The following is a 21,856-nucleotide window of genomic DNA, read 5'->3' on the forward strand; positions in this document are numbered from 1 at the left end:
ACTTAGAACCAAGCACCCTGCCTTCAGGACTGAAAAGGCCTGCTTTAGGGGTGAATTCTAGGTTTTAAGTGTAGTGACCTTAGATATAGGAAAACCAATAGCTTTCGTAAGTGGTTCTATCACCAGCTTACACAGGCTGCAATGGCAGGTCTGTAGTTACAGTTTGAGTAGTCCCTAGAGGGTGGCATAATACATGCTTCAGCTCTTGGGGGGCCCCTGGTGTACCTATGCCCTGGGTACCTTAGTACCATATGCTAGGGGCTGATAAGGGACACCAGTATCCAATCTGGGATGTACCTAAGTACTTACCATAGCAATTTAGGGGGGAAAGTGCAGAGACTGGGGGTCCTGATTAGAAGGATCCCAGTCAGAGTAGTCAGAAACAGCATAGCACCAGGCAAAAAGTGGGGGTAACCATAAAAGCAAATCCTACTTTCCTACACAACCCCCGACTCAAACGTAAAAAGATGAGACTAACCTTTCCCAGTTGAGTCTTCCTTTTCTAGGTGGAAATATCTGGAGAGTCCATCTGCATTTGCATGGTTACTCCCAGGCGTATGTTCTACTGTATCGTCCATCCCCTGTAGGGAAATGGACCACCTCAAAAGTTTGGGGTTTTCCCCCTTCACCTGTTTAAGCCATAGGAGGGGCTTGTGGTCTGTCTGAACAATGAAGTGAGTGCCAAACAGGTATGGCCTCAGCTTCTTCAAGGACCAAACCACAGCAAAGACTTCCCTCTCAATGGCTAACCAACATTTCTCCCTGGGATCAACCTTCTGCTGAGAAAAGCTACTGGTTGATCCTGACCCTCTGCATTAAGTTGTGCTAACATGTCTGGACAATGAAGATTTTGGAGTAGTTAGGACTTTGAAGGATGGGAGCAGTGCACATAGCCTGCTTCAGGTCATCAACCAATGCCTTTTGACAGCTTACTGTCCACTGAACTTTCTTGGGCATTTATGTAGATGTAAGATACTTCAGGGAAGTCACAGTGGACCGATATCCCTTTACAAATCTTCTATAGTACCCAGTCAGGCACAAGAAAGCTCTGACCTGAGTCTGGGTAGTGGGAGCAACCCAGTCCATAATGGTCAGGATTTTGCTCTCCCGTGGTTGAACCTGGCCTTCACCTACCAGGTGGCCCAAGTATGCAACCTTACTCTGTCCTGTCTGCCACTTAGTGGCCTTGATAGTGAGGCCTGCCTATTGCAGGGCCTCTAGAACATTTCGGAGGTGCACCACGTGATCCTCCTGGGTGTAGCTAAAGACAGCTATATCATCTAGATATGCTGCACTATAGCTTTCCAGGTCTGTGTGAACTTTTTTCGCCAGCCTCTGAAATTTGGCAGGTGCATTTTTCACATGAAAGGGCATTACAATAAATTAATAATACCCACTAGGGGTTGAAAATGCTGTTTTTGACTTGGCATCCTCAGCTAGTCTGATTTGCCAGTAGCCAGCTGTCAGGTCAAATATACTCAGAAACTTGGCAGAGGCTAAAGTATCAATGAGTTCATCTGCCCTTGGAATTGAATGGGCATCAGTCCTAGTGACTGCATTGAGAACTCTGTAGTCCACACAAAACCTCATCTCTCTATTTCCACCCTTGGTGTGAGGTTTTGGCACAAGGACTATTGGACTAGCCCAGGGGCTCTCTGAAGGCTCAATGACCGCCAACTGCAGCATCTTTTGAACCTCTGTCCTGATGCAATCCCATAAATGGTCAGGCTGTCTGTAGATTTTACTCTTACCAGGCATGCTGTTGCCTGTGTCCACTTCATGGGTACACCAGGTGGTTTGACTGGGTGTCAGGGTGAACATGTGTCTGTAATGATTGAGGACTTGCCTACAATCAGTTTGCTGCTGGTCAGTGAGACTGCCTGCTACTCCATCTACTGACGCATCATCAGGGTTCTGAGAGAGGAGATCAGGGAGAGCGTCACTCTCTTCCTTCTGTCTCTCATCAGTTGCCATGAGCAAGCCCATGTCAGCCCTTTCCACAAAAGGTTTCAGGCAGTTCACATGATGCATCCTATGGGGACTTCTGGGAGTACCGAGGTCCACCCAGTAGGTGACCTCACTTTTGTTCAGGTATAGTGTGGGGGCCACACCACTTGTCTTGGAGAGCTGCTGGTGCCACAGGCTCCAACACCCACACTTTCTGGCCTGGTTGGTAAACAGTCAAGTCAGCCTTTTGGACATGCCAAGCTTTTTGAAGTTCTTGGCTGGCCTCCAGGTTTTTGCTAGCCTTCTTCATGGACTCAGCCATGCGTGAACACAGACCAAGGACATAGTCAACAATGTCCTGTTTAGGAGGCTTGAGAGGTTGCTCCCAACCTTCCTTCACTAGACACAATGGACCCCTAATTGGATGTACACACAGAAGCTCAAATGGGCTGAAGCCATCCCCCTTCTGAGGAACCTCTCTGTGGGCAAAGAGAAGTCAGGGTAGTAAGACATTCCACTTTCACCTAAGCTTTTCTGGGAGTTCCATGATCATACCCTTGAGGGTCTTGTTGAACATGTCAACAAGCCCATTGCACTGTGGATGATAGGGTGTGGTAAACTTGTAGTTTTGTCCACACTCTTTCCACATGGCAATGATATAACTAGACATGAAGTTTGTACCTCTGTCTGTTAAAACCTCCTTAGGGAAGCCCACTCTGGAAAAAATTCCCAGGAGGGCCCTGGCCACTACAGAGGCTGTGGCGGTTCTAAGGGGAATGGCCTCTGGATACCTAGTGGCATGGTCCACCACCACTAGTATATGTTCAGATGCAGCTGGAGGGTTCAAGGGACCAACAATGTCAATCCCTATCCTCTCAAAGGGGACCTTAACCACTGGAAGTGGAATCAAGGGGGCCTTTGTGGTGCCACTTCACTAACCACTGGCTTGGCAAGTGGCACAGAAGCTACACAACTCCTTTGTGTCTTCAGGCATATGGGGCCAGTAAAAGTGAAGGACAAGCCTGTCCCAAGTCTTGCTTTGCCCTAAGTGCCCTTCCAGAGGAATATCATGTGCCAGGAAGAGGAGGAAAACTCTGACCCTCTGGGGTATTACCAACCTCCTGTTATCACCAGGCTTGGAGTCTCTACCTTCACAGTACAGAAGCCCATCTTCCCAATAGATCCTATGGGACCCACTGACATTTATTGCTTCCTCAGCGGCAGCTTGCTGCCTGAGTGGTACAAGAGAGGGGCAGGTATGCTGCTCCAAACTCAAGTCTGCCCTGGAAGGCCCTCCAGCCCCCAGGAACTCTGCCTGGTCAGGCCCACGTTCCTCTGGGACAGTTCCTTCACTAGGGCTGAGATCATCTCCCTGCAGAGGTTGATCTTAACTAGGAGTTTGTGAGAAGGGCAATTCCTTACCCTTCCTGGTCCTTCTCTTGGGTGGCACCTGGTCCATGTTTCCAGTATCCAGTGCATTGTCAGTGCTGAGATGTTTGGCCTGAGCCCTGGTGACAGCAAAAACACTGGCAGAGATACCCATCATCTCTGCATGAGTCCTAAACTCCACTTCAGCCCTAGCTGAAGTTTCTAGATCATTGCCCAACAAACAATCTACAGGTAGGTTGGAGATACCACAACTTTCTTGAGGTCCAATTTCCCCTACCCAACTGAGGTTCACAACTGCCAAGGAATGATCAGTCCTGACTTTGCTAGTGTTGGTGACTTGGTGCATTTGTCCAAGTATGAGCTGATCAGGGGACACAAGTTTCTCTGTCACCACAGAGACACTGGCCCCTGTGTCTCTGTAAGCCATTGCTTCTTTTCCATTTAATAAAAAAGGATGTTGTCTGTACTTGCCCAAGTTAGTGGGACTGACTAGTAAGGTAGCAAGGTCTATGCCAAAGAAAAACCAAAGGTGGTGATGGACGGAGCATTGACAATACAAACACTCACCCACAGTCAACTGATCTGGGTTTAATCCATCACCGTTCTTTAGCTCACTTCGCCACCCCAGTTCAGACATGGCCATATGCAAATCAGTCTGACTCTGTGCCTCATGGGAACAGTCCAGCCCGAACTACCAAGCCATGTCTTCCCCTAAACCCAGATCTGTGACTGGGGGTGAATGTTTTGCCATTGTGCAACATTCCGTCCATCATCTTGTGTGTTTTGCTGTTCACCCTATGTGGGAAGGTTATGCCCAGACGCGGGTCCCTTGCTCACTAAGCCACTGGAGTCAAGCTATCCTGGCTGAAGACGGCTGATAGCCAGAAATCGGTCCTAGGATGCTTGATTCCGGTCCAGGAAAGACATGGCTTGGCAGTTCGGGCTGGACTGTTCCCATGAGGCACCGGGTCAAGACTGATTTGCATATGGCCAGGTCTGAACTGGGGTGGCTTGGTGAGCAAAATAATGATGGATTAAACCCAGATCTGTGACTGGGGGTGAATGTTTTGCCATTGTGCAACATTCCGTTCATCATCTTGTGTGTTTTGCTGTTCACCCTATGTGGGAAGGGTATGCCCAGACGTGGGTCCCTTGCTCACTAAGCCACTGGAGTCAAGCTATCCTGGCTGAAGACGCCTGATAGCCAGAAATCGGTCCTAGGATGCTTGTTTCCGGTCCAGGAAAGACATGGCTTGGCAGTTCTGGCTGGACTGTTCCCATGAGGCACAGGGTCAAGACTGATTTGCATATGGCCAGGTCTGAACTGGGGTGGCTTGGTGAGCAAAATAATGATGGATTAAACCCAGATCTGTGATTGGGGGTGAATGTTTTGCCATTGTGCAACATTCCGTCCATCATCTTGTGTGTTTAGTAAGGTCTATGCCACCATCACAGACTAAAACAGCCTGAGCTAGAGTCCTGACTAAGTCAGAAACCATCTCAGAACAAAAGGTTAACCCCAACTAATCCCTTGGCTGCTGTACTACCACTTGTACTTGTACTAGGGGGAGCAGATGCCTGAGGGGCAGTGGTAGTAGTAGTTTCCTTGGCCTTTGCACAATCAGAATCCCTTGTCCAATGGGTTTTCACCTTACACGGGTAGCACCAATGATTCTTTTTGCCCTTCTTAGAATTTTGGGACTCACGCCGAGATGCAGGTTTTTGCGGCCCTTGTGAAGACTCTTTTTTATCTTTAGCCTTGCCCCCACCCTTATACTGAGATTTAGAAGAATCTTGCTTCTTCTGGTCACCTCCATTACCATGGTTTTTCTGCTTAAACCTGGTGCGGACCCACTGGTCTGCCTTCTTTCCCACTTCTTGGGGAGAGGTCAGATCAGAGCCCACCAGGTACTGATGCAAAAGTTGGTTCTGACGTTTATTAAGGATTTGCGGTACAAAAGGGGGTGGTGATGGACGGAGCATCTGAACCAATCAAACACTCACACCCAGTCAAAAGATCTGGGTTTGATCCATCACCGTTCATTAGCCCACTCTGCCACCCCAGTTCAGACATGGCTATATGCAAATCAGTCTGACCCTGTGCCTCATGGGAACAGTCCAGCCCGAACTGCCAAGCCATGCCTTCCCTGGACCGGAAACAAGCTTCCGAGGACGGGTTTCTGGCATTCCAGCCGTCTTCAGCCCGGCTTGCTTGAATCCAGTGGCAAAGTGAGCAAGGGACTCACGTCTGAGCATACCCTGCCACACTTATGGCGGCCAAAGCGGTACAAAAGGGGGTGGTGATGGACGGAGCATCTGGACCAATCAAACACTCACATCCAGTTAAAAGATCTGGGTTTGATCCATCACCGTTCATTAGCCCACTCTGCCACCCCAGTTCAGACATGGCTATATGCAAATCAGTCTGACCCTGTGCCTCATGGGAACAGTCCAGCCCGAACTGCCAAGCCATGCCTTCCCTGGACCGGAAACAAGCTTCCGAGGACGGGTTTCTGGCATTCCAGCCGTCTTCAGCCCGGCTTGCTTGAATCCAGTGGCAAAGTGAGCAAGGGACTCACGTCTGAGCATACCCTGCCACACTTATGGCGGCCAAAGCGGTACAAAAGGGGGTGGTGATGGACGGAGCATCTGGACCAATCAAACACTCACATCCAGTTAAAAGATCTGGGTTTGATCCATCACCGTTCTTTAGCCCACTCTGCCACCCCAGTTCAGACATGGCTATATGCAAATCAGTCTGACCCTGTGCCTCATGGGAACAGTCCAGCCCGAACTGCCAAGCCATGCCTTCCCTGGACCGGAAACAAGCTTCCGAGGACCGGTTTCTGGCATTCCAGCCGTCTTCAGCCCGGCTTGCTTGAATCCAGTGGCAAAGTGAGCAAGGGACTCACGTCTGAGCATACCCTGCCACACTTATGGCGGCCAAAGCGGTACAAAAGGGGGTGGTGATGGATGGAGCATCTGAACCAATCAAACACTCACACCCAGTCAAAAGATCTGGGTTTGATCCATCACCGTTCTTTAGCCCACTCTGCCACCCCAGTTCAGACATGGCTATATGCAAATCAGTCTGACCTTGTGCCTCATGGGAACAGTCCAGCCCGAACTGCCAAGCCATGCCTTCCCTGGACCGGAAACAAGCTTCCGAGGACCGGTTTCTGGCATTCCAGCCGTCTTCAGCCCGGCTTGCTTGAATCCAGTGGCAAAGTGAGCAAGGGACTCACCTCTGAGCATACCCTGCCACACTTATGGCGGCCAAAGCGGTACAAAAGGGGGTGGTGAGGATTTGCTCCCTCATAATCAAATTGTACAATCCTTTATAGTCCTGTACCTTGCCTTCATGAGGCCAGCCTTCCAGAGCCTTAATAGCACTGTCTACAAAATCTACCCAGTCCTGGGTGTGTGCCTTCTGGATGTCTCTGATCTTAATCCTATACTGTTCAGTGGTTAAGCCAAACCCATCCATGAGAGCACTCTTCAGTACTGAGCAACTATCAGCATCCTCTTCTCTAACTGCAAGGAACTTATCTCTACCTATGTTAGCAAAGGAGAGCCGCAGGATAGCTGCCCATGGCTCTTGAGGGGCCCTCTGAACTTTACAAGCCCTCTCCAAAGCAGTGATCCAATTATGAATATCATCATCCCTCCTACGTCAAAAGAAGTTTCTCTGATTCTAGGGACACTGTTGCTGCCACCATGGGACTCCAGTCCTAGTTTCTTCCTAGCCTTATGAACTTCCAGGGACTCTTTGTCCAGGGCCAATCGATATCTCCTGAGCCTAAGCCTTGCTTACGCGAGTTCAAGCATTTGGTATTCCCTGTCCAAAGAGCTGTCCCTCTTAATACATATATGGAGGTCCCTACGGAATGTCCTGAAGCATTGGTTTCTCTTGAGGAAGATCTAGACCTCCTTGGTCTACTCTGGAACAAAGGAAATCTCCTCTGTGCCATCTGCACTATGCCCAAAGGGGTCAGAGTTTGGCAGGTTGGAATCATTTGAGTCCCTCGGCCCAAACTCAGTATTGAGATCATCAGGGATAGCCCCTGATGCTCCCTCTTCAGGAGTATCCCCACCCACATTTTCCTGGTCTCTGACCTCTACAGGCTGACTATCATCCTTATGTAGCAGCTCTAACAGCAGCTTAATGGTGGGGTTGCCACCTGTCTTTATCTTAAGTAACTAGGAGCCCCATGGAGGTCGTGTTCCCACTCTGCACAGAGCCTCAGTGGTCTCCTAGTTATTTACCTCGGGTGGTTCCTTGGGTGCCTGGCACTTCTACATCTTTTAAGTATAGACTTGACCCGAGTCGTGGTTCGCATACCACTATTTTAGTATATGGTTTGGTCTCCCCCTGGTGACCACTGTGTATTTTGTGCTATTTACCGGTTTCAATTGAAAATTATTGTGTGCATTGTGTATATCTCCAGCTAATAGATATCTGTACGTGTTAGTGAGTGTCTTATAATAAATGCATATTTTTTATAAATACACTGTGTGGTTCTTTATCACTTGATCTATACCTATAAGATTATGTTCTGGTAAAACAAGCACTGGTCTAAGCCTGAAAGCTGCTCTTCACAGCTACCTCTTAGAGAGCTTTCTAAGGTTGACTAAGACCACTAAAATCACCATTAATTGAATTGAATTGAATTGAAACAGCACTTGTATAGCGCTAACTACCCGGAGGCCTCGTAGCGCTTATGACAGAAACTTAATTAGCAGGGGCTCAAGGCAGGTCAGCAGAGGGTAGCATACAGGTGTGTTTTTAGAATTTTCCTAAAAGAGAGATGGTTTAAAGTTTCCCGCAAAGGCAGAGGAAGAGTGTTCCAGAGTTTTGCCGCAGTATGTGAAAAGGAGCGGCCACCCCAACGAGCCTTCTTGACTCTGATGGGAGTAGCCAGCTGGGAGGAGCTGGAACGAAGAGGACGAGATGGAGCATAGGGAGTGACCAGGGACTGAAGGATTGCAGGGCCAGTGCGATGGAAGGCCTTGTGTAAAATACACATGGCCTTAAATTGTATTCTTCCAGCAATAGGAAGCCAATGAAGTTCCCTCAAAGCATTCCTCGCTGACTGCCATCGGGGAAGGTTGTAAAGTAGACGGGCTGCATTGTTTTGGGTGACTTGGAGCCTCTGGATGGTATAGGCAGGAGCTCCCATGTAGAGGGCATTCCCGTAGTCCAGGCGAGATAGTATAAGAGCCTGGACCAGGATCCTCCTCGCCTGAAATGGGAGCAGAGGGAGCACCCTCCGTAGCATCCTCATCAACCCAAAACAGGTAGCCGCAGTCTTCGTAGCTTGTACCGAAAAGTTCAGGTCGGTGTCAAGCCAAATCCCCAGACTTTTTATTTGAGGGTTGTCTGGATTGGTGCAGGGTGCCCACTTACATAAGTGTGCATCATATACCAAGCCAGCTTCTCACAGTCAGTATACAAGATTTTAACTTATAACATAATGATTATTGCTTGCATATTCAAAGACAGATAAATTTATGACCAATTTGAACAGACTATCAACTATTCAGTTTCAACTGATCTCGACAACTCAATTTTATATCTATAGTATGATATTCCAATATTAAAGTATAGTCAGTCATGGTGTGCTTCTTTGGTGTTAGTATTTAGTAATCTATGGTAACTGCTGCACCGTACAGCACACTTGTAAAGTGTTAGACGGGGACCCGGAGGGTCGGCCGAGTACAGGGGGGAGAGGCCTCCGGTGAGGGTCCTCCCCGGGTAATCGTACAGACAGGTAACTTCCCCCCCACAGATAGACACCACACAGGGACGCGTTCTTCACACTTTTATATTTCTTAAGAGCAAGGTAATTGACGGTACAGCAGGACCAGGATACGAGGACCCTGTCAATTCTAGTCTCTTTGGGGGGAAGGGTAGCGGGACAGTCTCAGTACCGGACCGGTACGGGGGTAGCAGGTGTGGAGCTCACAATCCTCGAGCTGATGGTTCGCAAGTAGGGGCCGCGGCAGTGCCAGCAGGCCTTCGGGATGGTTCACGAAAGGATGAGCCGCGGCAGCGCCAGCAGGCCTTCAAGATGGTTCACGAAAGGATGGGCCGCGGCAGCGCCAGCAGGCCTTCAAGATGGTTCACGAAAGGATGAGCCGCGGCAGCACCAGCAGGCCTTCAAGATGGTTCACGAAAGGATGAGCCGCGGCAGCGCCAGCAGGCCTTCAAGATGGTTCACGAAAGGATGGGCCGCGGCAGCGCCAGCAGGCCTTCAAGATGGTTCACGAAAGGATGAGCCGCGGCAGCGCCAGCAGGCCTTCAAGATGAGTTTGTCTCGGTGTCTCTCGACTCCAGGATCCAACTGCCTTCCTGCTCTGGAGCTGCCCCAGTTATAGGCCTGGCGCCCTTTGATGTCCGGACCCTCGCACTTGGAGGTCGGGGGGTCCGGGATGAGGGAGTCCAGACACCCAGCAGGGGGGTGGAGCCAGCGCCCAGGGAGGCTGGGGCGATCGACACCTGGCGGAGGGGAGCCGTTGACACTCCTTCTCCCATTGACCTGCCAAGTGGTCTCTTTACCCCCTGGGTGGATGGTGGTGCCTCGATGTCGGGGCCTGGCTGGGCCCGAGGCCGAGGTCGACCCGAGGCCACGAGGCCTGGTCGAGTAGTGTCCAAAATGGCGGCTGGGCCGGGGACAGGGGTTCTGGAAAGGACCCGGGCCAGCCGATACGGTGGTGTTCAGGAGCCAGGGTTCCGTCGGGGAAGGGCCGGAGGTTGCCCCGGCGGGCTGCGGGGGTGGTTCTTGTCCGGGGAGCAGGAGGAGCAGGGGTCCGCGACCCGCCATGCGGGGAGGGGACAGCCTGGCCACGAGGCCTGTCCAACATAAAGTGATAGTGTTAAACTTTGTCAAAGAATAGAATTTTGTGCCCAAATGGTAAACTATTGGAATAAAATCTATGCTTGACATCATGCGCACACTTTTGCACTGTGGTGCAAGATTGTGTGCATTGGTACAAGATAGCCGAAGGTACACCATCACTAGAGGAGAGAGCAACAGCACCAGATCTTAGCAGGTATGGTGCTGTTGTGTGCCCTCCTTTTCACACAGCAACTTTGTTTACTACACTGCATTAAAACTTAGTAAAGCTGCCTCTTTGTGTCTCCAGACCAAGCACTACCAGTATGAAAGACATGTGATTCCGACACCTTGTGGTACTCATTGTCTTAAGTAACATTTCCTGTACACTGATTTACACACTCATATGGCTCATTGTCTCTGTGTATGTTTGTGATGTAAAGTGCTCTGACACTCTACATTGGGAAGAGTAGCGCAATAAAGTAAATAATTGTGAGAGTTGGCTAAGGAGAGATAAGGGGCAGGCACCATTGGAGGGTGGTACTGAGTTAATCTGTAAAGAAGGGCGTTGTTATTGCAATATGTGTTGGGGGGGGGGGCAATGAGGACCATTCCACTGGGCGCCGCCAAGGTGGTTCATGTCCTGTTGTGAAGGTTTCTATAACTACCTGCCCTGGAGTCCTTTTTCAATTAATATCAATCTAACATTCTCACCTAGAATGAAAGAACGCACAAAATACAGTCTGTTTACTTATAAAAACGTGAACAAGGAGAGGATGTAGCCTTACGGCTAGAGCAGTCGACCTCGGAGCTGGGGAACTCGGTTCGAGTCTCGGCAACGACCCTCAACATCCTCTGGTTCTGGGCAAATCACTTAGGGACAGATTTACACTTTCCCTGCACCACCCTGAGAAACACTTACACAACCATGGATGCGCCGTATTTACAATACGGCGCACATGGGGCAAGGATTGACAGAAGCGTCAGAAATTCTGATGCATCTGTTGGGGAAAAAGTCACAAATTGCTGGAGTTGAGTCGCAAGCACGACGCAACTCCAGCAATGCATCTGAGGCCTATTCCCACTACTCTGCGTCACTCCTTAGACCTGCTTGAAGCAGGCGCAAGGCTTTGACGCAGTGGCGTCCTAGAAGTGACGCAGTAAAATCTTGGCTTTCCTGCATGGGAACGCCCACCCTGCATACATTATACCTGACGCAGGTATAATGTGACGCAGGGCTTTACAACGTGACGTATCTCCCTAGATGCATCACGTTGTAAATTGGCCGCATTTTTTACGCCGCCGCTGCATCACAAAAGTGACTCAACAGTGGGGCAAAAGTGTCACAAGGGGCTTGAGAAATTTGCCCCTTAATCTCCCTTTGCCTAACAAAAATGTATGTGTCCATCTGTAACGAAAATGATGCTCATGTAAAGCGTTCTGATACCCGATGTCTCAGGTCTAGTTCGCATTAAAATCTTACAAATAAAAACAACCATACTTCTGGGATGTAGTGCTAAAAACAGAGACCAGCACTGAAGAGGTTGTTTCACCAAGCTGATGGAACGCGGTAATTGTTAAGGTGACTTATGTAGAATTGTTAAGGTGTGTTTTACCATGAAAATGATGTCTATCACTTTAATGTACAAACTGTATAGTCTGGAGTGTTCCTACTAGATTTCCCTAAATAATATGTTTTGTTGAAATTATTAGACTGCCAAGCAACCATACACTGAGCGTTCAAGGCTACGGGCTCACATTATAAAGATACTCAAATACATTAAAAAAATGTTTTATATTGTAGCCATTATCTCTTTCCACTTTTTAAAAAACTGGCTACAGCATCAATTTTAAACACCATAGAACTACAGAGTGGAGAAGAGCCCGAGGGGAATTAGTTTATAGACAACATCAATTTTAAACACCTCCTGACGTCAGAATTGTGCTAGGACGTGGCAGCTGTAAGGCAAAGCCTGAGGTCTGTTTTTACCTAGTTTAAAGTCTGGGCAGGGCCTCCGGCAGTTGGAAGAGTCCACAGCCAGGAGCTTGATTCTGAAGAAGAAGCCGTCAGGGGTGATGTAGAGCCGGCTCATTTTGTAGAGGCCCTCGCTGTTCACCAGAAGAGTTACCAAGCGCGCTCCGCGCCCGAGCACTTCCACGTCGTGTACTATTCCATTCACGGCTTTGTGGAAGAAAAGAAATCACGTTTTAAAGCAGAAATTACGAGTTACAATGACAATAAACAGCAGTTCAGATGCAATAACAAACTATAAGGCAGTGTTTCAATGGTTGCACATTTAAAAATCTAAATATGTTTCAATGATTTACCAGTAATTGCATGACTTCAAATATTGCTTTTGCCCAGATTCAGTAATTAATAAGCATCACTGAGCCTCGTAGACACACCGTCAAAATTATCCTAGTATTCGTGACTCTAGTTATGCTCTTCTCAGTTGATCTAGTCTGAACAGGGTGGGACGGAGGTGTTATTTATCCTGGCAAAAGCATTGTTCGGAGTAATGCAATTACCGGTAAGTAATTGGAACATTACCTTAGCATGCCACTTTTGCCCCAATTAATTACTTAATGAGACAGAGCAAGCAATGATAAGACCAATACAACAGATTCATTGCTGGCCAAAAAATGTAATATTTATTCATTAATTGTTCTTCATCAATTATATCATAGACAAAAGAACCTTAGGACCAAACCTTAGGACCAAATGAATCCGGAATGCTCCTTTTCTGTAGCACTCTTGACAAACGTAGACAGATCTGACCATGAGGCAGCTCTGCATATCTCTGTTAGGGACACCCCCTGCACTTTAGCCAAAGAAGCCGACATGCCTCTAGTTGACCTGCCTTGAAGCCCGACCGAAGGTGGGACTCCTGTTTCCTTGTAGACCAAAGTTATGATAGACATTACCCACGTACTTAAGGTCGGAGTAGAAGGATTTAAACCATTTCTGATAAATCCAAAATGAACAATTTGTTGAATCCAGTAGTTCTTGTGCAATTCTCTCCAGATACATTAGGATAGCTTGCCTCACATCCAAACACTGGAGTTCTCCTGCCTCTAGGGTCTTATGATATGGATGAAAATCTCCTGATCTATGTGAAGTGAGGACTTAACCATGAGGATGAAAGAAGATCCTAAACTGAGAAAAACCCTGTCCTCAAATATTCGCAGCAAAGGGAACCTAAAGGACAAGGATTATAGTTCCCATAAGCTCCTTAATTATGTCACAAGATAAAATGTGTTAAGAGTTAGGATACTCCCTGGACTGTCTCTGTCTAGCCAGGATGCTGTGTGGCCACTCACCGGTGCTGCTAGAACTCAGGGTGCCGACCTGTATTAGGCCTCCGTTCCAATGGGGGGTACAGCCGTCTTCTTTACATGACACAGTATTCTGGGCTAAATTCGGTACAGCAATAAATAATTGCTTTGCAGAAAATGAAGGGTCAGTGGGTAGCGCTGGTACTCTCTGGGAAGCTTTTAAAGTAACAATAAGGGGAGAGTGTATGGGAACGCTGGCAGGGGTTCTGACAGATCTTAGAAAGAGGATAAGAACCCTCGCAGATAAAATTAGCCTACTAGAATGCGAATATGAGCGATCCCCGACATCCGCCATTCTGGCCCAGATGAGGGAACTGGTCTCTGAACATAATCAAACTGCAGAACAGGAGATTTTACATAAATTACGGAGATCCAAAGCATGATATTATGGCGAGGGTGGAAGACCTAGTCGCTCTCTGGCCTATAAGCTGTCCAAGCCTAGATGACAAGAACACATTACTGAGTTATTGGATGAAGATAGCACTGCACGGCACTTCAGGTCTGAAATTAGTAAAGTGTTTATTGACTATTACTCTAAGCTATATGGAGCTGGACAAGGGGCATGGGATGGCGATGTTAATGGCTATCTAACAGCATTTATTAAATGTCTTTGCAGATGCCTGTGACACAGGTGTACTCCCTCCCACCCTAAGGGAAGCCCTCCTTGTTACCCTCCTGAAGCCGCAAAAAGTAGCCAACAAGTGCGAATCGTATAAACCGCTATCTATTATTAATATAGATACCAAAATATTAGCTAAAATGATAGCAACTAGACTGCAGGCTCTAATTCCGAAGTTAGTACTCTCGAGCCAGTTGGGATTTGTTCCGAAATGCTCCACAGTGCATAATCTCGGTATCCTCTTTGCGGTTATACATCACTTAGACCCTGATACCCCTGCTGTGGAAGTGCTGCTTGACGCAGTCAAAGCATTTGATTCCCTCCAATGGGGGTATATGTTTGTGGTCCTTCAAAGGATGGGTATGCCACCCTTTTTTGTAAAGTGGATACGATTATTATACACTAACCCGGTCGCCTGGGTGCGAGTAAATGGATGATATCGGATACTTTTTCAATTGGCAGAGACACAAGGCAGGGATGCCCCTTGCCTCTTATGCTCTTCTCCCTGGCATTGGAACCACTGGCCTGTAAGGTGCGCCAGAAACATGCAGAGGCTGCACTGGCATTCATGTCATCTCATTATATGCTGATGACATGTTATTATATGTCCGTGACCCAGATACGCAGCTGTTGCCTCTGTTGCGGGAATACATCATATTTCAGCAGCACTCTGGACTGGGGATAAATTGGGCAAATTCTGCGATTTTCTCACTTACACATTACACCCCAGAGGTGGTACCGGATTACCCACTTGCCTGGTCTACTGACCCCATGAAATACCTGGGAGTCTGAGTGCACAGAGATCCTGAAATTGTGCTGCACTTGAATTATGGAAGGGCTGTGAGTACCCTTACGGAACCGATCTCCCGCTGGACGCATCTACCGCTGTCTCTTGCGGAAAGAATTGCCATGATAAAAATGACTGTACTCCCTAAGCTGCTATACTTGTTTGTAAATATCGCAATTAAACTAAACATCGCATTTTTCTAAACCTGCTTTCTATCACTGGTTTTGGGCTGGCAAGCAACCACGGTGCGGCTGGAATATAATAATGCTGCCTTTCTATAAGGGGGGTTCGAAGCCCCAGACTTATGCCTCTACTACCTTTTTGCGCAGGCACAGTTTGCGCATTACCAACTATCCCCCCAGAAATATAGGTCACATTTGACCCTAGAAGCGGACACGGTGCATTCAATGACACTGCCAGCTAGGATGCTCTAGAAGAGTGAGGGTGGCAATAGAAAGGAAATTAACCCAGTCAATTGTACAGTTAGGGCATGGGATGCTTAAGCAAAGCGCACAGGGAGAGAATATATTAATGCAATGGCGATTAATGCTCACCCGGAAATATCAGCGACACTGGAGCGTGGGGCCCTTAGGGTCCTTCAAAGGGCAGGTATCACTAAGCTGGGGGATATGTATCGCCATGGCATCTTCTTAACTATGGCCGAATTCCATGCTGGCCAACAGTATGAATTAATGCACAGATGATTTATGTATGCTAGGGTGCCGGCTGTGCGCACTCTGTGGCCAGATTTCTCTCAAGAACCACAGATACTGCGTGCGCTGCAGGTGGTATTAAAGAGTGGTGAGGGTAAAGGGCTTATTACTAGAATGTAATGCACATCGCCGAGGGAGAAGGATTTGGAGGGATCCCCTGCTCTGGAAAAATGGAATGCAGCCCTGGAAGTCCCACTGACTTTAGCCAATTGGGAAGCATGTTGAAAATTGACTGGACGCCTGACAACAAATTGCAATCTTTGCATCATTCATTTCAAATATTTACATCAGATATAGTATACCCCAGCACAACTGTTTAAATTTGGGCTGCGGGAGGACACGCAATGCCACAGGTGCTGGCAAGATGAAGCAAATTTTGTACACCTAGCATTGAGGTGCCCAGCTATACTTAAATTCTGGAGTGGGGTGGTCGAGGCATTATCAGAAATGGTACTAGAGAAAATTGAATGTAAGCCAGAGATATGCCTGCTAGGAATGTTGTATCAGATTAAACCATGTAATAGGCGTTTGATTGCAATAGCCACATTAATTGCTAAGCGTGCAGTTGCCATGCATTGGAATTCCAAAGCAGAGTGACACTGGTCAAATGGATTCGAGATCTTGTGTACTGCAAGGAACAACTGCATGCATTCGCTGAGGAGCTGCCTGAGGCCTCCAGGCCGAAAGACTTTTGGGCGCCACTTACCATATATTTGCTAGCGCACCCTGACCTGTCATAAGCACAGGATAACAAGATCACTAGAAGGACCAAAGTGATGATACATGGACTGGAATTGTCAAGCTCTGCATTGGTGAGTTTGTTTTGCATTGACGCTGTATATTTACAAGCAATGCCATGACACTGTTGGGTTAGGGTGGAGGGAGGATGGATGGGAGTTGTTGTTACCAAAAAGGGGAGACATTTCCATTGCTCTGGACAATAGACTTGGTTCAATACTATAAATGGATATGCTGGTTATAACTGTTATGGTATAAATGTGCTAAAATCACAAAAACAAAACAACAACAAAAACTAATATAGTGGACAAAAAAAAGAGTTAGGATTCTCATCTCCACAGATTCAAACGGCTCAAAAGGAGGAGATTTTAGTGTGTGGAGAGCCAACAATAAATCCAAGGCAAGGAATCTTAACCTTGCTAGACACCAGATATTCTCAAATCCCTTAAATAATCTCTTAGCTAGCTCTCTACAGGGCCGGACTGGGACAAAAATAGCCTGGGTACCAAAATAAAAAGCTTCCCCCTTTAGTGAATTAAATAGCTAAAAAAGTGTCCCATGTTTGCAAATTGAGCATTTCGAACTTGTAAAGAGGTTGTATGAGTGTTGGGCAAGGTATGGAAGACAACATGAATTTGAGCTTGCTGCAGCCAATGTTTGCTTTAATACCAGGGCAATAATCAGTAAAAACCATCCGCGCAAACCATAAAACAGGCCCACAAACATTAAACAACACAGCACACATACTGACATGTGAGACCAGCACATCAAGCACGGCTTCATTGCCCTATAGGCCAGTCCGATCCTGGCTCTCCATCCTCCTAAAAGTCTACCCACGCGCCCCTAAATGCTTCCACTACTGCCCAGTGAACACTGAGGTGGGAACACCTTAAAACTCAGAGAGGAACCATCTTGCAGAAATTCCAAAATGTGTGCAAACGGTGCAGATTGAGGGGGAAACTGCCTAGCTGAACACAATTTAGTAAAGGTGGGCCAAAGCTTCTTTTAAAAGGCTAAAGTGGAGTTCCTCCTTGAGGTTTTAATGGAGACTGCTAATATCTCTGAAAGCCCAGGTCAATATCCTGGCCCTCTCAAGCTCCAAACCGGAAGATGTAATCCGAGATAGAGATTATGAAGAACAGGATGGGAGAAAGGAGAAGGGTGCATCAGAAGGACCCATTCTTTGTCTGTGTTCAGATTTACTGCCAGGGAGAACCAGGTTTGAACGGTGGCAAGCTGGAGCAAAAAGAATCACTGCCATTTTTTTTTTTTACTTTCAACCACACTCAGGGGCTTATTTAGGGGAAACTAACGCAGCGTGGTGCCGCAAGTTAATTTGCTGCGCCACGCTGCATTAGTTTCGAGGCACAGGGATGCGACTAGTTACAGCAACATGTTGCATCTCTGTGCCTTTCCCTGTGCTGGCGCACAAGCTGCTGCCATGCGTCGGTGCAGACACCATTGCACCATGGTGCAAGGAGGCCTGCGTCGCGGGGAGATTGTTTGTATACAGGAAGGGGCACCTTCCTGCACAAAAACAATCACTTGAGGTGATTTCCTCTTCCAATGCGTGCTATAGAATGCAACCTTGGATGGTTGGACTTGTAGCGAAGGTGCTTGGCCCAAATATTTTGTGTAACAAGATGTGACTGGAGTGTGAGGACTGAGGTTGATTGGGTCATCAGCTGGACGGTCCACTCTTAAGTGAGTGATTGCTCCTGTTTGGTTCCTACTCACCGGAAGCAATGCATATGACATAGAGTCAGATGTAGTTGCTCCCCTTTATCGATTTTTGCAGTTACTTGCGTTTTGTGCTACTTGAGGCAAGTTTATTGGATGGAAAAACAAAGGTACCAGTTTGATGGGGTGTGTCTGCCGCTGGGCTCTGTGACTTCTCTCTAGCTGCACCACCAACCTCAGATGTGGCACTGGCTGCAACACAAACATGCAGACAACCTGAGAAGTCAATGTGGGTCCGATCCGCATAATATTCTTTTTTCCCCCATAGACTTCGACTGCCAGACATTCAGTTACTTAAATCAAAATGAAAATGTGTTAAGAGCGAGTAAGATACTTCCTGAAAACTGAACTTGGGCAAGACTTTTTTCTGCCTCTGCAAATTCATAAGAAGGGAAAAGAACAAACTTCTGTTCTTGTTTTAGTGAAACTCTACCTTTTTAACAGCTTTGGCTGTCTAAAAAAGAGATCAGTGTTATTTTTGGAGAGATGAATGTGAAGCAAAAGCTATGTAGCTCTGGCTTGGTTTCCATCTATCTTACCATAATAAACACTATTCATACAAGTGAAAAGATCTTTATGCTATCAAAAGAACAAGCTGTGCTTTTCCCCTGTGTACTGAATTTAACCTTCCAGTGGGCCACCTAGAGGGCGCATGCACTGACTTCCTACAGGCAGGCTAGGCCAAAGGGCTGGGGCTAGCACAACCCCTCTGCAGCATTTCATTTTTTGTTTCTTATTGAAAATGCCTCATTTTTTATGATGTCCTGCAGGTAATTCAATGAGTCTTGAAGAATGGGACTAGATGTGCCTGAGTGCTTAGTACTTTTCCTTTACAATAACGTCACCGAAAAACATCCATCAGAGTATTTGATTTCGATATCTCAATTAATACTTCAAAAACCCAGCATAAAATCAGGATCAATTTAAGACCAATAATTGATAGGTAGACTATTATGGAATGGTCATGGCAACCTTTAGTCAGTCACATTATGTAGATACTCCCCGCCCCACTGCGCCTCCTATCAGCAAACACTTGCTCTAAGGACGGACGCGGGCACCAGAGTAAAAATGTGAAGCTCCTACAGTGGACTTGCAGACTGTCCGGTACAAGAGTGCAGGCCAGAAAAAAAGAATTCACTCATTTTACTTATTAAAGGAATGTAGATGACCCGCAGAGCAAGCGTTTCACAAGACAAAAGGGGGGGGGGTGTACATTATTAATTAATCAGGATGTGTAGTGCACTTTAAACACTTACACCTCTGTGAACTAACAAAAAGACAACTCACAAACGGTCTGTAAAAAATGGGAAGCCATAATATGAGAGGAATTACCAATACAGGGTTTGGCTAACGCGCAGCAAGGCCACAATATGAGAGGAGCCATCGTCACCGCTTAAGTTCTCAGCTTAAGCAATGAACCTGCACCAACTGAGCTAGAAATATCTAAAACACCTAACCCCAATTATGTCTCTTCCTTTGAAGGATATGGTCATAATACTGTCTGCAATATGGCACACGGAGCACATCAAGGTGGCAAGGATTGTTTAAATGATAACCACTTTTTCTATTCCACTTCTGGCTTTTTTTGTATTTGAGATCCCTTGCCTAAATTTCACTTTCAGAACTTAATTTGATCCTATCAGGCAGTCACATATTGGCAAATATTTTTACGTTCCTTTGGGTAGTAGGTACTCTTTTTATCCCCTATTGTTTTGTTCCACCCTATGAGAGCCATACATTTGCTGATACGCTTGAGGTATGTCTGCTACATGAATGAGGCATGGAGTTGACGTTTCAATTGACACTGAATGTTATTCCAGGAACCTGTTTTGTAGGACACTTGTGAATTAGAGAGCACCACCGACCCCTCCTGACAATGTAAGACGCTGCTTACAAACAGGACTGTCTCATGCCAATTGTCAACAGACAAGATGCACTAGTAAGTAGCACACAAATGAGGTATGGTCTGACGGGATAATAATGGATGTAGCAGGGTTGGCATTGCCTACCATGGTGCAAGAGTTGCCAGGTGGTCTCTTTAATCTGAGTTCAGACCTCCCAGCCTGATGTGCCCAGGACTGGAGAGAGAAAAAGAAATAGACGACGAGGAAGGATTTTACCCAAAGTTCCTTACCTTGGGAGCATTCCACTTCTTCATTTATTTGCTCTCTGCAACATTACAAGACAGCATATGTAATTCAGTTTAGCATGTGATATGCCACGTCCCTTGTGAATGGGTAGACAAACAACCCCAGATGCACTTCAGCCTTATTGGGCCTCATCAGTAAGACGAAGCTAGAGTCCATATGTTAGGATGGGAATGCCCCCTCCATGGGAAATGGGCAGGTACTCCTACTCTAAGAGTCCTACTGCATGTGAAACTGGTATCTTGATATTTATTTTAGCCCCAGTGCCACTCCAATGTGGCAAGTGTGAATAGGCCTAGGCCTGTTGATGGTATTGCGAGATCAAGAACCTGTTCTATGACATGGAGGGATGCACAAAGCGTGTCCTCATAGTGGGCATTGTACTACTGTCCATGGCCTGGGTGTATCACATGAAGCAGTGGTGGAACACATCGGGTTTTGGAAAACAGCAGTTTGACCACACCTTTTCTTTCTGTCAAGGAGAGACGAGCATACTGGATCCTCTCTTGTAAATTTCCACTGTTGTGTCAAATCCAGAAACAACTTGTGCTGTCATCGTGTGTGCATGTTGATGTGTATGTTCATTAAGTGTGTAATACAAGTATGATAGTAGAACTCTGAGGTATGAGTCTGAGTAGTGGAGCCAGTGGGATCCATTTTGGATGCACCTGGCATAACACGGCACAAAATGGAGGACAGACTACTCCTCTTTTTCCTACTCTAAAAGAGATATGATAATGAAGAGGAAATTGTATAGGGCATCCTCCTTTCTGTGGTTGTTTTTCCATTATTTCTATCTTCTAAATGAGCACCTTGGTGTTCTCTTGCACAATTAGGGCTTCCATACCTAGGGATTCTTGGGGGCATATTTACAAGCCCCTATCACCACCATAACGTCACTTTTTGACGTTTTGTTGGGGATACAGGCTTCGCCTTAGTTACAAGGCAGCATTAAGCCACTTAACGTGGCTTAGCACTGCCTTGTAAACAAAGGCATTCTTTCATACTATACTTAGCATGAAAGGGGAGGGCAATTGTGTTGGGGTGGGCGTTCCATCCAAATGACCCAGCTTTGTTTCAGTACTACGTTTTTTTTTTCAAGGAAAGGAGTGTTCCACAGAACACTTTAAGAGCTGCTGTGCACCCAGGGTTGATGTCTGCCAGCTAGTCTCTCTAAGGTGAGGGAACATCTCCTGAGTGTACTGCTTCTACTGGTGGAGCTCAGGGTCTGTCTGATGTGTTTCCAACATGTGGAGAACCCAGAGAAAGCAGACTACCATAGCAAGGAAAGCCAGGAGCGACTTGTACAGTAAAGGGGTCCCCCAGTTTCTCTGTGGATCAGTTAAGGCTTAATTAGTAGAGGGTCACCTCTGCAAACATTAGGTTCTAGGAAACTATTCCAATAGGTAGAGAAGAGGTAACAATTTTCAACAACTCTGGGCAACAACAGGAGCAATGTCACTGAGCAAAAACAGCAAAGGGACCTTCCAAGACTGATTGGAATTTTGGCGTGTTCAGGGAGGATGGGGAAGGGAAAAGCCTGACATAACTACCTTAAGAGGAGAGCTCACTAATAGCGTGTTCCTGCCTAAAATTCTAAATGG

General features: G+C 47.0%; 1 protein-coding gene across 2 annotated transcripts in view; it reads right to left on the reverse strand.

Annotated features, from left to right (window-relative positions):
• Positions 1-21,856, reverse strand: part of C7H17orf58 (chromosome 7 C17orf58 homolog) — a 148,526-nt gene that overhangs the window by 63,006 nt on the left and 63,664 nt on the right. Inside the window, exon 3 of one of the 2 annotated variants that reach the window (XM_078650794.1) lies at positions 12,163-12,354. The exons of the other annotated variant lie outside the window; for it this stretch is intronic. Within the exon in view, the coding sequence (XP_078506920.1) occupies positions 12,163-12,354 (192 nt within the window). The remainder of the gene's footprint in view (positions 1-12,162; positions 12,355-21,856) is intronic. 2 annotated transcript variants of the gene reach the window in all.

The sequence above is a fragment of the Lissotriton helveticus genome, chromosome 7 (genome assembly GCF_964261635.1).
Source record: "Lissotriton helveticus chromosome 7, aLisHel1.1, whole genome shotgun sequence".
Lineage (NCBI taxonomy): Eukaryota > Metazoa > Chordata > Amphibia > Caudata > Salamandridae > Lissotriton > Lissotriton helveticus.